This window comes from Rhinoderma darwinii, chromosome 3 (assembly GCF_050947455.1).
Source record: "Rhinoderma darwinii isolate aRhiDar2 chromosome 3, aRhiDar2.hap1, whole genome shotgun sequence".
Classification (NCBI taxonomy): Eukaryota; Metazoa; Chordata; class Amphibia; order Anura; family Rhinodermatidae; genus Rhinoderma; species Rhinoderma darwinii.
In genome coordinates this window covers 19,377,665-19,393,934 of record NC_134689.1, presented here as the reverse complement: position 1 = coordinate 19,393,934, position 16,270 = coordinate 19,377,665, and the positions used below count along the sequence as shown (strand labels likewise).

The 16,270-nt window shown below is 43.4% G+C and overlaps 1 protein-coding gene across 1 annotated transcript in view; it reads left to right on the top strand.

The window, feature by feature from the left end:
• POLR3B (RNA polymerase III subunit B) overlaps positions 1–16,270 on the top strand; it is an 89,517-nt gene that overhangs the window by 18,648 nt on the left and 54,599 nt on the right. The window contains exons 11-16 of the mRNA XM_075856074.1: positions 388–510; positions 2,016–2,150; positions 6,342–6,503; positions 7,368–7,568; positions 7,724–7,886; positions 14,711–14,864. Coding sequence (XP_075712189.1) covers positions 388–510; positions 2,016–2,150; positions 6,342–6,503; positions 7,368–7,568; positions 7,724–7,886; positions 14,711–14,864 — 938 coding nt within the window. The remainder of the gene's footprint in view (positions 1–387; positions 511–2,015; positions 2,151–6,341; positions 6,504–7,367; positions 7,569–7,723; positions 7,887–14,710; positions 14,865–16,270) is intronic.

Sequence of the window (16,270 nt, the reverse complement as noted above, 5' to 3'; positions counted from 1 at the left end):
CATAGCTGTACGTAAAAGTGTCAGACTATTAGTCCTCGTTTCTGATCGGCTTTCCTCAAAAAGCCAAGCGAGCGGTGTACGGACTCAGAGACTTTCTGTTGAGCCCATACACCGCTCCGAGGAAAGCCGATCAGAAAAGAAGCCGCACGGCGCTCAACAGAGCTCATCTGACGATTTTTGTTTGGGGATCGGTAGGGGTTTCAGGACTCTGATCCCCACCGATCAAAACTTCTCACGTGTCACTGACATGTCAAAAGTTTTTTAAAAGTTTAGTTACAATTTAAGGCACATAGAGCAGAGCACATTCTTTTGAGATTTTTTCTTTTTGGAAGGGGGCAGATACTTTATACCTGCAGTGACATATGTTGTTTTTTTCTTTTAAAACAGGCTTTAAAGTATATTGGTAATAAAGTTAGAAGGCAGAGGATGTGGGGAGGAGGAGGACAAAAAAAGTCAAGAACGGATGAATCTCGTGAGCTCCTGGCATCGACCATACTGGCTCATGTTCCGGTACGTTACCAACCACTGCGGAGACTGATGGGGTTGAATCTCTATAGTTTGAGTTTGGCACTCCCGATATTTTATTTCTGCCAGATTATTATATTATTTGTTGTTTGAAGATTTCCTACCATTTTATGTATACAGCTACTATGCACACCAATGTGTCTCCGTGGTTACAGATTACAAACAAACCCTGTGTAAGCTGAACTTGCACTGAACTTTTTCCATCACTACTCTATTTCTTGCTGTTATACATACGTTTAATCAAAATACATTGGTGCATTGCCGACGCTCTGGCCGGGGATTCTCTCATTACAATGCCCCTAACGTCACTGTCCATATGTGGACAGTAACATCAAGGGCTTCCCCAAGACAGGGCTACCCAGCCAGAGCATATGCGTTGCTCAGGACGGGAACTCCATAGTTGAAAGCACCTGACATCACTGTCCATGCATGATCAGTGATATCAAGGGTTTCCCCCAGGCTCAGCGCTGTGCCCGGTGATTTTGGGAGACGTATCCCACTGTGTGCCTGTACGGTGGAATACGTCTGTGCCTCCTGTCGGGGGTATACGTTGAGGCTTTTCCCAACTCTTACCTCTGATGGAAGGAAAAAAAAAAAAAGAGGTGACGCTAGGCAGTGCAAACTGGATGGTTTTTTTCTTTACCCTGAATATTTCCATTCTCATACAGCATGCAGAGATCTTGAAAAAATGGTAAGGAATTGAAACAAAGTATGTAAAAAGGGTGAGCACATTTTATTTTACAATTGTTAGGCAACCCCTTTAATGAAGCACAGTTAATAGCCTCTAAATGACCAATCCAAGAGCTACAACCCTGCATGTGGCCCATTCTGCAGCACTGGGAGGCCTGGCGTGTCACACATACACAACATCTTCTTAAACAGGAATACTATACTGGTTTGAGTAATAGGCCATATGTGATGTGCTGTGTTGTGCCACTCCAGGTGCCAGTTTAGTAGCCACTATTAGATACTACTAGTTCTACAATTTATGGGCATGCAATAGACGCACTGGTGTAGAGAAGCCTATCCTAGTGGCTAGTTTTCCTAATATATGCAGTGCAACCAGTATTAGGCCACTGTGCCGGTATTACGGCCCCACACAACCTCCGAGCTGTAATATAGCCTATATAAGTCTATGGGGCTTTAGGTACCTCTGTATGCCCCTCGATTTCATATTACATAGGATTCCATCAGAAATAAATGATGGCCTCTTCCATTGGATGCTGTAGTACCCAGGTATTCTCCCCTAGAAGCATTATTTCTAGGAGACAATATCTTTGTGATGCGACACCATAGAAAGGCACCACACGGAGTGTGTCCCTGCTGCTCTATGGTAACGAGCCAGATGGAAGCAAAGGGAATATGAGGATGTAATTCTGGGAGTTGATTTGAATGTACGGATTGTAAACTTGTAACTTCACCCATTTTATGTGTATTCGTGCTTCAGTGTATGGAGGCAAGTTGTAAAATATAAAGTTTTTCTTCATTAGGTGAAAGAATTTAATTTCAGAGCGAAATGCATCTACACTGCAGTGATGGTTCGGAGAGTGATCCTGGCTCAAGGAGAAAATAAAGTCGATGATCGAGATTATTATGGAAACAAGAGGTTGGAGCTTGCAGGACAGGTATGGTGGTCCTTAAGCACAGCGCATGTAAGGCTATGTTCACACCTGCATTGGGGTTTTCCATTCTGTTCCGTCAGAAGAGCCGAACAAGGGAAAACCGGAAGCGACGGTTCCGTTGCACCACGGATACCACCGATGGAACCCTTTGAATTGAATGGGTTCCGTCGGCTTTCCAGTACTGTTGTCTTGTAATCTCGGCCAGATCGGTGACGGAGACCCCTAACGGAGCCCCCAATGCAGATGTAAACCGGGCCTAAATAAAAAGCTTCAAACGCATGAAAGGGAAAAAAAAATGGCAAGGGACCGTGATCTAAAGTAATTATCTCCATTTGCTGTGCGGTTATATTGCAGTGTTGTATCCCTTGTTATTAACCATTGCAGGTAAAAGCTGTCTGTGTAGGGTTCATCATTATCACTACTTTATCCCACATATGTCCAGATCTGAGATGCTCCTGAAATATTTTTACATTCCTGTGTGTGACTGATATTTGCAGATGTGTTGTTGCGATGTGCAGCACCGTCAGTTTTCATATGAGGCCCAATGACATCACTAGGAACCCCTTTGAATTGGGGCATCTGTTAGATCAACCAAGTGGGCGGCGCTTTATGATGCAGTCTTGTTGCCGCCCAAATTGGAGGTCGCTGGCTTGTTTACATCTGCATTGATCTTTTCCATTGTTCTGATTCGTCCTAGGAGCAGAACTATGAAAATAATGGCAGTGCCGGATCCGTCACATGATGGACACCAATGGCGCCAGACAGATCCCATTGACTGTTTTGGGGTCCGTCAGGATTTTTGACTGAATCTGCGATGTAGGCTACTAATAGTCTTCAATACAGATCTGACAAAGCTTTATTAATGCCCTAATCTATAGAGGTCTGTCCCTGTGTACTGGCATTGCATCGTGCTATATGGTGCAATACGCTGTATAGGTCTAGCCCAAGAAATGCCTCCCCCACAGATCACCTATGGAAAGGTGAAAAATGTTGATCTTGGGAAACCTCCTTAAAGGGGTTGAATAAAAATAGTAAAGCATGGCTGCTTTTATAAGAAATGGCGCCACTCATGTTCATAAGCTCGGCCTGGTATTGCAGCTTGGCCCTATCCACGTGAATGGGTCTAAGTTGCAATACCAGGCACCGCCATGGACAAGAGTTTCTAGAAGAAAGCAGCCATGGTTTTTTAATCTCGTGCAACAACCCCTTTAATGTTACAGGGTATACATATACACTATGGTATGTGGTTCATGGGTTAAACAGAGTTGTAAGAGCAAGAGCTACCAAAACAGTAACCCAGGAAGGTGCCAACAGCTACAGTTTCATCTCCCAGTGCAATTTGATCCATTCATTTTGACCTTTGCCAATTCAAGGTTCACCTCCCATTAGGATACATTGGCGAAGATTTTTTTTAAAACTAGTGCAAAGGAAAAGTGGAGTAGTTGCCCATAGCAACCAATCAGACTCCAGCTCTCATTTTTCAGAGGCCCTTTTGAAAATGAAAGAAGCATTCTGATTGGTTGCCATGAGAAACTTCTTCACTGTTTGCAAAATTTTTTGATAAATCTCCCACCAATATCTGAATGAACCAGACAAGTTTGCAAACCAACTTTGTGGGGGGGGGGGGGGGGATTTGAAGCAAAACCTTGAGTTGTTTTGCCCCGTTGTGTTCGATGAGAAGGCAGTTTGGTGAATCGGGAGGCTCCATTTTCGCTCTTCATTTCTTTTTTCGTGTTTATTTTATAATGTACGAATTCCCCATTCTCTATGTATAATCTAAACTTGGCAGCGATCTCAGAGACGAATTTTTTTTTTCTGCGTCTCCAGTAAAATGTTCAGTTCCAGCAGAAGACATACTGTTGCAAAGAAAGGGAAAATGTTCTCAATGTGTTCAGATCACTGGAAGAGACGACTCTGCCAACAATGCCATGCGTAAGACTGTATTGTATCCACAAAGAAAAGAGAGAATACAAAATGATGTGATTTTTCTGCTAATTTCACACCCCATGGGAAAAAGAAGTATGAAATGGGCTCCGGCTTTAGATAACAGATGTGGACCCATAAGCCAAACCAATTTTTTTTTAAACTTTTTTTTGTCACTAGAGGATTGGGGTAGGCCCTTCGCCAGCAGAGGTGTTAGCAAGACCTACCGATTTGAGACTTAATCTTTTCACCTTGCGCCTCCCTCTTCTTAACGTGTTCATTATTTGTGGAGCATTACCCCGTCTCTTTTGTTTGGCCGTATTTTTCTGTGTCTAATGCAGCTTGCTTTGTGAGGACGAGATATGGAGCAGGCCTCGAAATCCACCACCCTGCACGGCAAGGGATTTCTGCCTTGTGACAAAAGAATACCGCATTGACTTCAGAGATTGCCTAATCCCGGCTGTTCTGATAATGTAATTAAGGCTGCCTAATGTCTTTAATTTTGCAACCGGTTTGTGTGAAAAGGAGAATTTGGCACTCTAAAAGCTTTAGCGCTAAATAGCAATCTCAAGGCGCCTAATTAGAATTCTCTGACATAAAGCTAATTGGTGAAACTGTTGCAGCGGCTTAAATTCTTTCATATTTTTTGCCCCCTTTCCTCCCTCCCGGTACTGTTGTTGGTGTCTTGTAAACTGTAAAGCCTTTGACTAATGCGAATTGGAAAACCGGATGATTGTTAACCTGTGCAGTGCCAGAGAGGTCACTGTTGCTTCAGTAAACTACTTAGATGCTTATTGTAGTTAATATGGTTTTGGCCATTGTTACAGGTTCGTCCACAAGGGGCGCTGTAAATAAAACATAAAATAGTACAGTGTGTGTGTATGTGTGTGTATGTATATATATATATATATGTGTGTGTTTGTGTTTGTGTATGTGTATATATATATGTGTATGTATATATGTGTATGTATATATATATATATGTGTGTGTATGTATATATATGTGTGTGTGTGTGTGTGTGTATGTGTGTATATATATATATATATATATATGTGTGTGTATGTATATATATGTGTATGTGTGTATGTGTATGTATGTATATATATTTGTGTGTGTGTGTGTGTGTGTATATATATATATATATATATATATATATATATATATATATATATATATATATATATACACACACATCTCTTGCATCCGCACCAAGTGTGTGTGCATTTTTATATGAACGGTGCCTCCTGCTTTGAAGGAATCTGCATGAAAGGGGACCTGTCGCCTCTTCTGACATGTCTGTTTTAGTAAATACTTGTATTCCCATGAAAAAACAATGTCTGTGTAGGGACGCCTCCCCCAATTGACAACACCCAGTTGCATAACGGAGGAACGGCACAACGTAGAAGTTCTAAGAAAAAGAGGCTCTAGAATTGTTTTTTTTATTGGAAATACAATTATTTGCTAAAACAGACATGTCAGGAGGGGTGACAGGTCTTCTTTAGCAAATATTACATCGTCCCCTATTCATTTAAATGGTTTAAGATCATTGAGTGCAGCAAAATCGCAACATTAATGCAACTTGCACAAAACCAATTTTTTTACTTATGGTGGGAAAAGTTACGCAAGAATTCAGAATTTTTGTGGTGGCCTGCAACATTTTACACTTATAGGGAAACACTAAGCTTGCATATCAGTCATAGTAATAAATTGTGGGCGACCAAATGTTGCCATGGAGCCCAACCTTTGTGTCTACAGTTTACACCACCAAATCAGCTGATCAAAGCCCAGGAATGCATTTAGCAAAGTGGGACAACCCCTTTAGGGTATGTTCACACGCTTAACAAAAAACGGCTTAAAATACAGAGCTGTTTTCAAGGGAAAACAGCCTCTGATTTTCAGCCGTTCTTTAAGCAACTTACGTTTTTTGCGGAGTTTTTTACGGCCGTTTTGAGTCAATAAAAAACTGTTCCAAAAACAGCTAAAGAAGTGACCTGCACTTCTTTTTACAAGGCGTTTTTTTTACGCGGCCGTTTTTAAAATTGGCCGTGTAAACGCCCCGTGGGAAAGGAACACCCTTTTTCCCCATTGAAATCAATGGGCAGATGTTTGAAGGCGTTCAGCCTCCGTATTTTTATCCGTTTTTTTTTCAGGGCGTTTACAGCCCGAAAAACAGCTGAAAATAGCCCGTGTGAACATACCCTTAAATGAGATATTGAGTACCCGGTACTGAGAGTAGTAATGAGGGTTTCTCTTGTCTTTTTGCATTGCAGCTGCTATCCCTCTTATTTGAAGACTTGTTTAAAAAGTTTAACTCTGAAATGAAGAAGATCGCCGACCAAGTCATTCCTAAGCAAAGAGCTGCTCAGTTCGATGTTGTGAAACACATGCGTCAAGACCAGATCACTAATGGCATGGTGAATGCCATCTCTACGGTAAGCGGAGAGGATTGCTTTACGTTTTTATCAGGATTTATCCGACCTGAGACCTAACACTCTATGAAGGGGCGAGTACAATCAATTAAATGGGATTTCTTCTCACAAAGGGATTCTTGTTAGATCGGTTGCATATACTGAATGCTGATAAATACTACAGATTCTCTCTAGACCTTTTACATGCATGTCGCTGCGTCCGGCACATGAGAAATACATGATATATACTTACAATTTTGAATTCATTACCTACACGTTTTTGAGAGCGCCATATATCTGTATGGGACTACCGACCAGTGCCAAGAATTCAGAGCTAACACTTTTCTATGGTCTGGAAAAGTGCACAGATAACAGGTCTCACGGTAGATCTTGTCGGTGCTAATAGTACTGAAGCTATAAGAGGTGCCGAGGTAGCAGTCGCACCCGGCCCTGGTGCCTGGGGGGCCCCCTCTGCCACATAAAGACATTAGTATTATAAATGGCACATAGTAGGTGGTGGGGCCTTGATCTAGATATTGCATTGGGGCACAGGAGCATCAAGTTACACGTCTGGGTGCTTATTATAAATACTAAAATGACTCCTTACCCCCCAAACTCTGGTCGCGGATGTATCACATGGTCTATTCCGTTCTCTTCACCTGCAATCCTCAAAAATGAACATATAGAATGGTCCGCTGTAGGTGAAAGTGATGCTAGTCTTCCAATGTAAAGCTTACAGAAGGACCATTAAAGAGCTTAACTCGTGAAGACGATGAAGAAAATGATCGCCCCATATATTCTTCTACATTCTGAAGTAAACCGTGCACTTGGACGTATTTGTTCCTTTGAATTGTCACAGATTTGTAAATGTTCGTTCAATCCACACAGGGGAATTGGTCACTGAAGAGATTTAAAATGGACCGTCAAGGTGTGACGCAGGTGTTATCACGACTGTCTTACATATCCGCCTTGGGAATGATGACCAGGATATCGTCTCAGTTTGAAAAGACAAGAAAAGTTAGTGGCCCTCGATCCTTGCAGCCTTCTCAGTGGGGTATGCTGTGCCCTTCCGATACTCCTGAAGGAGAGGTAAACCTTTACTTATATTACAAGACCGTACTGATCCTTTGCTTGCGGTGAAATAGTTGTACTCGGCATTGACCCGTATTCTCTGAGCCATTGTTTTTGACAACACCGGATTCTGACATCGGCACAATTCAGACTTGTTCTATCTTCTGTTTTAGGCTTGCGGTCTGGTGAAAAATCTTGCACTTATGACACATATCACAACTGATATGGAAGATGGGCCTATAATAAAATTGGCCGGTAATCTTGGAGTGGAAGATGTCAATCTGCTGTGTGGTGAAGAGCTGGCTTACGCAAACATTTTTATTGTCTTCCTCAACGGTAATTTACGTCTTAATGTTACAGTATTGGATGGTGTAATTCTTCCCTTACCCTTTCTTATTATCAGCGCTCCTTAGGTTCAAGTGAGAATGGACTCTTCTTCCCTTCCACTACTGACATATGTAGCAGGGGCGGCATGTTCAGTACCCTTACATTTAGGCATGCTATTTATTCATTGGCACAAAATCCATAGGTGAAATTCTTCAAACCGACAAGCTTTAATGTGTAAATAAACTTTGGATCGTGGGGGTCCGAGCACTGAGACTCCCACCAATCGCTAAAACAAAGCAGCAGAAACGCTCGGGTGAGTGCTGTGCCGCTACGTTTCTGATCATAGCGGCACAGCACTAGCTGTGCTGCTATGTTTCTGATCGGAAAGCCAAGCGAACTGTGCGGCTTTCTATTGAGCCCCGTACACCGCTCCGAGGATAGCCAATCGGAATTGAAGCGGCACAGTGCACACCCGAGCAATTCTGCTGCTTCGTTTTAGCAACCGGCGCAGGTTTCGGTGCACGGACCTCCACCGATTAAATCTTCTGACATGTCACTATGACGTCAAATGTTTTTTACAAGTTTAGTTACCCTTTAATTCCCAGCCGGGTAGAAGTCATTGGCCACGAGCAAAGTGCATTCATGAGTGAAAAATCAAACTGCATTTTTTTAAACTGGCACAATTTCCATGCCAACACTCTGGTCCCCTAACAGTCATGTTGTGTTATCATCATGGCACAATGACGTTGTGTCCAGTGCCACAGCGCATCTTCTTACCGCGACAGTCAATCACCGGCCCTCATGGGGATGTGTTGTCCAAAGGAACGTTTCTGCGATAGCCAGAGATGTGACCTGGTGGTGCTGGGCAACAAGTCATTTGGTGCTTTGCGGAATAAAGGAATCTACTGCTTCAGTTTTTATAGTGGCAATTTTCATTAACTCTAGATTGTTATGAAGAGTGATCAGGTGAATTGCCATTCATTGCAAAGTCATTACTTGCCATGAAAATGAACTTCATCACAAAAACCGGACAAGGCAGCTGATATCACTCATGTCATGCCTGATTGAATTATAAGAGCAGACTGGTTGCTTTTAAAAGGGGATGGTGCTTAAAATCATTGTCTTCTTCTGTTAACCATGGTTACCTCCAAGGAAACACATGTAGTCATCATTGTTTTGCATCAAAAGGGCTTTACAGGCAAGGACATTACTGCTTGTCAGATTGCCCCTAAATCAACCGTTTATTGGATCAACAAGAACTTCAAGGGAAGAGGTTCAATTGCTGTGAAGAAGGCTTCAGGACACCGAAGAAAGTGCAGCAAGTGCCGGCATAGTCTCCTAGAGTGGATTCAGCTACGGGATAGGTACAACACCAGTGCAGAGCTTGCTCAGGAATTGCAGCAGACAGGTGTCAGTGCATCTGCACGTACAGTGAGGCGAAAGCTTTTGGAGGCTGACCTGTTGTCAAGAAGGGCAGCAAAGAAGCCACTTCTCTCCAAGAAAAACTTCCAGGACAGACTGACAATCTGCAGGAAGTACAGGGATTGGACTGCAGAGGACTGGGATAAAGTTATTTTCTCTGATGAAGCCACCTTCACACTGTTTGGGACATCAGGCAGATGAGCGCTACCATGAGTCCTGTGTCATGCCAACAGTAAAGTATTCTGAGACCATTCATGTGTGGGGTTGCTTTTCATCCAAGGGAGTGGGATCACTCACAATTTTAGATAAGAACACTTCCATTAGTAAAGAATGCTATCTAAACCTCCCCCAAGACCAACTTCCCCCAAGACCAACTTCCCCCAAGACCAACTTCCCCCAAGACCAACTTCCCCCAAGACCAACTTCCCCAATGATCCAGGAGCAATTTGGTGATGAACAATACTTTTTTCCAGCATGATGGAGCACCACGTCACAAGGCAAAAGTTATAACTAAATGGCTCGGTGAACAAAACATTACGATTTTGGTTCCATGGCCAGGAAACTCCCCAGATCTCAATCCCATTGTGAACCTGTGGTCAATCCTCAAAAAGATGGTGGTAAAAAAAAAAAAACACGGAAATTGTGATCAACTCCAAGCACTGATTAGGCAAGAATGGGTTCCCATCAGTCAGGATTTGGCCCAGAAGCTGATATCCAGCATGCCAGGGCGTGCCAGTCTTGAAAAAGAAGGGTCATTGCCGTAAATATTGAGTATTTGCATCAACTTGATGCATTTGTTGTCATTAAAAGTTTAAGAACTTATGAAATGCTTAAAGGTCTGAAAACACTGAAGCAGCAAACTTTGTGAACCAAAATTTGTCAGTCCCAAAATTTGTGTTTTTCAAAAATGTGGTTAAATGATAACATTATGGCTGCCTGCAGCCACCACTAGAGGGAGCTACAGTATGCAGTTTGTTCCTATGTTCCCTTTAGTGGTGGGTTCAGTCAACCTGAGTTTTATTGTTTAACCCTATAGCTATACAAAGGACTCGGATCCCTGTATCAGAAAATTTTTGCTAATAGCACCATAAAGGTACATATTCAAGCCTCGCAATGCTGTGAAGGACTAATATTATAAGTTTTACCCCCTGTGGAGACAGTTATTCACCTGCTGCTCAATCTTATGCAAACTCCCTATTAGTACTGAGAAATCCTTTGAGGAGGAGGAAGGCAGATTAATAAAATCTGTTCTAGGGGATTATAAAATAGATAATGGGAAAAAATGCAGATTAAATTATTTCTGTACTGCCAAACCTTCATTAATACTTTTGGTCTTTAAATGTTCAGTGTCTTAAATAGCAGCCCACCTTGAAATCTATAGTACTATTACCGAACACGCAGGCTGAAGTGATGGGACTTAAAACCCAATTATTCCCTGTTTTTAGCCTCCGTTTTGCAAGATTGACATTGAAATAAAGTTATATAAAAATTGGTGTACATTTTTTAAATGTCCCATAAAGTGAATGTGCATCATTTTGTTAGGTCCAATGTGTTGTGCTAATCAATGTCTTGACGTAGCCTTCATGTTCAGAGCTTTGTTTTTCTGATACAGAGCTCCAAATCAGCTGCGTAGACCTGGTTAAAGTTTTTCTTTTTTTTTGTAATGGCAGAAAATTAGATAAATTAAGAAACGAAGCAGTACTTACCCGTCCTTCCCCCGGCGGTCAGCAATATGAAAGAGAGCGATATATCCTCTCTTTATTTGCCCATGTTTAAAGAGGCTCTGTCACCAGATTTTGCAACCCCTATCTCGTATTGCAGCAGATCGGCGCTGCAATGTAGATTACAGTAACGTGTTTTTTTTTTCAAAAACGAGCATTTTTGGCCAAGTTATGAGCATTTTTATATTTATGCAAATGAGCCTTTCTTAAGTACAACTGGGCGTGTTTAAAGTTATGTACAAGTGGGCGTGTATTGTGTGTGTACATCTGGGCGTTGTGAATAGAAGTGTATGATGCTGACGAATCAGCATCATCCACTTCTCTTCGTTAACACCCAGCTTCTGGCAGTGCACAGACACACAGCGTGTTCTCCAGAGATCACGCTGTGACGTCACTTCCTGCCCCAGGTCCTGCATCGTGTCGGACAAGCGAGGACACATCGGCACCAGGCGACAGAGGCTACAGTTAATTCTGCAGCAGCATCGGCGTTTGCACGTAAGTCGATGTAGCCTCTGTCGCCTGGTGCCGATGTGTCCTCGCTCGTCCGACACGATGCAGGAAGTGACGTCACAGCGTGATCTCTCGAGAACACGCTGTGTGTCTGTGCACTGCCAGAAGCTGGGCGTTAACGAAGAGAAGTGGATGATGCTGATTCGTCAGCATCATACACTTCTATTCACAACGCCCAGCTAATAAAACAAGTAAAAACGCCAAGATGTACACACACAATACACGCCCAGATGTACACACACAATACACGCCCAGATGTACATACACAATACACGCCCAGATGTACACACACAATACACGCCCAGATGTACATACACAATACACGCCCACTTGTACATAACTTTAAACACGCCCAGTTGTACTTAAGAAAGGCTCATTTGCATAAATATAAAAATGCTCATAACTTGGCCAAAAATGCTCGTTTTTGAAAAATAAAAACGTTACTGTAATCTACATTGCAGCGCCGATCTGCTGCAATACAAGATAGGGGTTTGAAAATCTGGTGACAGAGCCTCTTTAAAGCCAAGCTTTAAACATGGGAAAATTAAACCACAGATTTTCTTACTGGACATTGCTGGAGTCCTGCTTCTCATATGGCATCTTGAGCTGTGGATTAAGCGCTATTTGCTTTGCACCCACCACTTTATTACACGAGTGCTGCTTCATTTGAATATTTTTGGCATATTAGAGAGGGAGAGATCGATAAATATGAGATGGATAAATAGATATAGAGACAGTAGACCTAGGGAGACAGAGAGGGAGAGAGATGGAGAGAGAGCAATATAAGAGAGAAGGAGCGATTTATATTGATATTTAATCTTTCATATCGCTCTCATTTCGTATTGATCTCTCTCTCTTCCCTATCGATCTCCCTCTCTTTCCTATTGATGTCTCTCTATTTCCCTTTCCTATCGATCTCTTTCCTGTCGATCGCGCTCTTTCCTGTCGATCGCGCTCTTTCCTGTCGATCGCTCTCTTTCCTGTCGATCGCTCTCTTTCCTGTCGATCGCTCTCTTTCCTGTCGATCGCTCTCTTTCCTGTCGATCGCTCTCTTTCCTGTCGATCGCTCTCTTTCCTGTCGATCGCTCTCTTTCCTGTCGATCGCTCTCTTTCCTGTCGATCGCTCTCTTTCCTGTCGATCGCTCTCTTTCCTGTCGATCGCTCTCTTTCCTGTCGATCGCTCTCTTTCCTGTCGATCGCTCTCTTTCCTGTCGATCGCTCTCTTTCCTGTCGATCGCTCTCTTTCCTGTCGATCGCTCTCTTTCCTGTCGATCGCTCTCTTTCCTGTCGATCGCTCTCTTTCCTGTCGATCGCTCTCTTTCCTGTCGATCGCTCTCTTTCCTGTCGATCGCTCTCTTTCCTGTCGATCGCTCTCTTTCCTGTCGATCGCTCTCTTTCCTGTCGATCGCTCTCTTTCCTGTCGATCGCTCTCTTTCCTGTCGATCGCTCTCTTTCCTGTCGATCGCTCTCTTTCCTGTCGATCGCTCTCTTTCCTGTCGATCGCTCTCTTTCCTGTCGATCGCTCTCTTTCCTGTCGATCGCTCTCTTTCCTGTCGATCTCTCTCTTTCCTGTCGATCGCTCTCTCTCTCTCTCTCTTTCCTGTCGATCGCTCTCTCTCTCTCTCTCTTTCCTGTCGATCGCTCTCTCTCTCTCTCTCTTTCCTGTCGATCGCTCTCTCTCTCTCTCTCTTTCCTGTCGATCGCTCTCTCTCTCTCTTTCCTGTCGATCGCTCTCTCTCTCTCTCTCTTTCCTGTCGATCGCTCTCTCTCTCTCTCTCTTTCCTGTCGATCGCTCTCTCTCTCTCTCTCTTTCCTGTCGATCGCTCTCTCTCTCTCTCTCTTTCCTGTCGATCGCTCTCTCTCTCTCTCTCTCTCTTTCCTGTCGATCGCTCGCTCTCTCTCTCTTTCCTGTCGATCGCTCGCTCTCTCTCTCTTTCCTGTCGATCGCTCTCTCTCTCTCTCTTTCCTGTCGATCGCTCTCTCTCTCTCTCTTTCCTGTCGATCGCTCTCTCTCTCTCTTTCCTGTCGATCGCTCTCTCTCTCTCTTTCCTGTCGATCGCGCTCTCTCTCTCTCTTTCCTGTCGATCGCTCTCTCTCTCTCTTTCCTGTCGATCGCTCTCTCTCTCTCTTTCCTGTCGATCGCTCTCTCTCTCTCTCTCTTTCCTGTCGATCTCTCTCTCTCTCTCTCTCTCTTTCCTGTCGATCGCTCTCTCTCTCTCTTTCCTGTCGATCGCTCTCTCTCTCTCTTTCCTGTCGATCGCTCTCTCTCTCTTTCCTGTCGATCGCTCGCTCTCTCTCTCTTTCCTGTCGATCGCTCGCTCTCTCTCTCTTTCCTGTCGATCGCTCGCTCTCTCTCTCTTTCCTGTCGATCGCTCTCTCTCTCTTTCCTGTCGATCGCTCTCTCTCTCTTTCCTGTCGATCGCTCTCTCTCTCTCTTTCCTGTCGATCGCTCTCTCTCTCTCTTTCCTGTCGATCGCGCTCTCTCTCTCTTTCCTGTCGATCGCGCTCTCTCTCTCTCTTTCCTGTCGATCGCGCTCTCTCTCTCTCCTGTCGATCTCTTCCTCTCTATCTCTCCTATCTCTTTCCTATCGATGGCTTTTGCTCGCTCTCTCTCTCCTCTCGATCTCTCTCTCCTCTCGATCTCTCTCTCCTCTCGATCTCTCTCTCCTCTCGATCTCTCTCTCCTCTCGATCTCTCTCTCCTCTCGATCTCTCTCTCCTATCGATCTCTCTCTCTCTCTTTTTTTCCTGTCGATCTCTCTCTCTCTTTCCTGTCGATCTCTCTCTCTCTCTCTCTCTCTCTTTCTCTCTCTCTTTCCTGTCGATCTCTCTCTCTCTCTCTTTCTCTCTCTCTTTCCTGTCGATCTCTCTCTCTCTCTTTCTCTCTCTCTCTTTCTCTCTCTCTCTTTCCTGTCGATCTCTCTCTCTCTCTTTCTCTCTCTCTCTTTCTCTCTCTCTCTTTCCTGTCGATCTCTCTCTCCTCTCTCTCTCTCTTTCCTGTCGATCTCTCTCTCTCTCCTCTCTCTCTCTCTTTCCTGTCGATCTCTCTCTCTCTCCTCTCTCTCTCTCTTTCCTGTCGATCTCTCTCTCTCTCCTCTCTCTCTCTCTTTCCTGTCGATCTCTCTCTCTCTCTCTCCTGTCGATCTCTTTATAAATTTATAATGTATTTTCTTTTGTTAAGGAAACATTCTTGGGGTTATTCGGGACCACCAGAAGCTGGTGAACACTTTCCGATTAATGAGACGAGCGGGTTATATCAATGAATTTGTCTCTATTTCCACCAATCTGACGGACAGATGTGTGTACATCTCCTCTGATGGAGGCCGGCTCTGCAGGTAATTATTTGTACAGGAGAGAATTAGTCTTAAATAATGGCCTCTGGAGAATGTGTTTTCTAAGTAGAGACCACTGCAGATTGCTTGTTACAATTGTTTGTACTTGACAGACGAGCGAGTGCGAGGGGCCGCTGCTCCTTTCTCCTCGGCTGCTTCTTCCAAGCGCTCTTGACTTTTAAATCTTGCATGCCATCCATTGTGCTTGTGTTTCCACTTGGAGGTGAGACTCAAAAGGTCCGTGCGCTATGTTCATAGATGTGTCTATTAGACGGTGTTACTGCAGCATCTTTTATGTCATCATCTGGTGGAGCTTCAATGCTACAAAATGTCACTGCTGCAGAATATTGTTATATCCTAGATCAGGGGTCTGTGTCTCATATAGAGATATAATCATTGTGGTGATCTACTTACTAGGGTGCATTGGAAATCTGGAATTCACAGGACAGATTTTGCATTATTGGATGATCGTATGTAAATTTTACTTGTAAGGGTAGAGAACCTCTCAAAATTTAACCGGTTAAGGACTAGGCTGTTTTACAGCTAAATGACCAGAGAAAAAGTCACAAATTTTGCTATGCGCTTCTTTAGATGACTATAACTCTGCAGGTGAATAAAGTTCATCTTTGAATTTTACACTCTTTTTTTAAAGGACAGATAGGGCTTTGTTTTCATGGCATTTGTCAGTATATATCATTTTTATTTTTTCTCTTTTAAGTGGGCAAAATTAGAAAAAAATTCAAGAATTTAGCAATTGCGTCAGTTTATGCCAGCATTATTCACACACCGTTCGGACCACGAACAAAATTCATCATCTTCCACATTCTGCCACTCCTCCTGAGCATGGGGATACCAAATATGTGTGCCTTATTTATCACATAGAGATGTAGGAGGGCGGACGATAGAAGAAGCTTATTTCACAAATCGCCTTTTTTCAAAGCTGGTTTTACAAAACTCAACAGAGTTTCTATAACACTTCCAAAATATCTGCTCTTGAAGCAGAAATCCCAAAATATTCATCTAGGGGTATAATGGGAATTTATTTTTTTGGGTTTCCTAAAATAAGAAATTGCAGATTTATGCAAATGGAGCTCTCCAGCAGGTGAACAATCTCCTGGGAGTCCAGGTATGTGTCTCTGCCTCTGTTTTTTTTATATAGAGCAAAAATGAGTTGTGGATTTGCCACCTGTAGAAGAGAAATGGCCACTTTTTATACCAGGTTCCTGTTTTGCGTTTCACTAAATACGGCTGTAAAACCTGGTCGCTTAAATCCACCCCCCCCATGTACTTGTTATATTCGGACACGCTCACTGGTTTGTGCTTGTCCGATGTTGCCCCTCTTTCCCTCACTGCCACTGTTCCTGCGGTATGAATCGTGCTTAGCACATACACATCTTTGCGATCCCTGA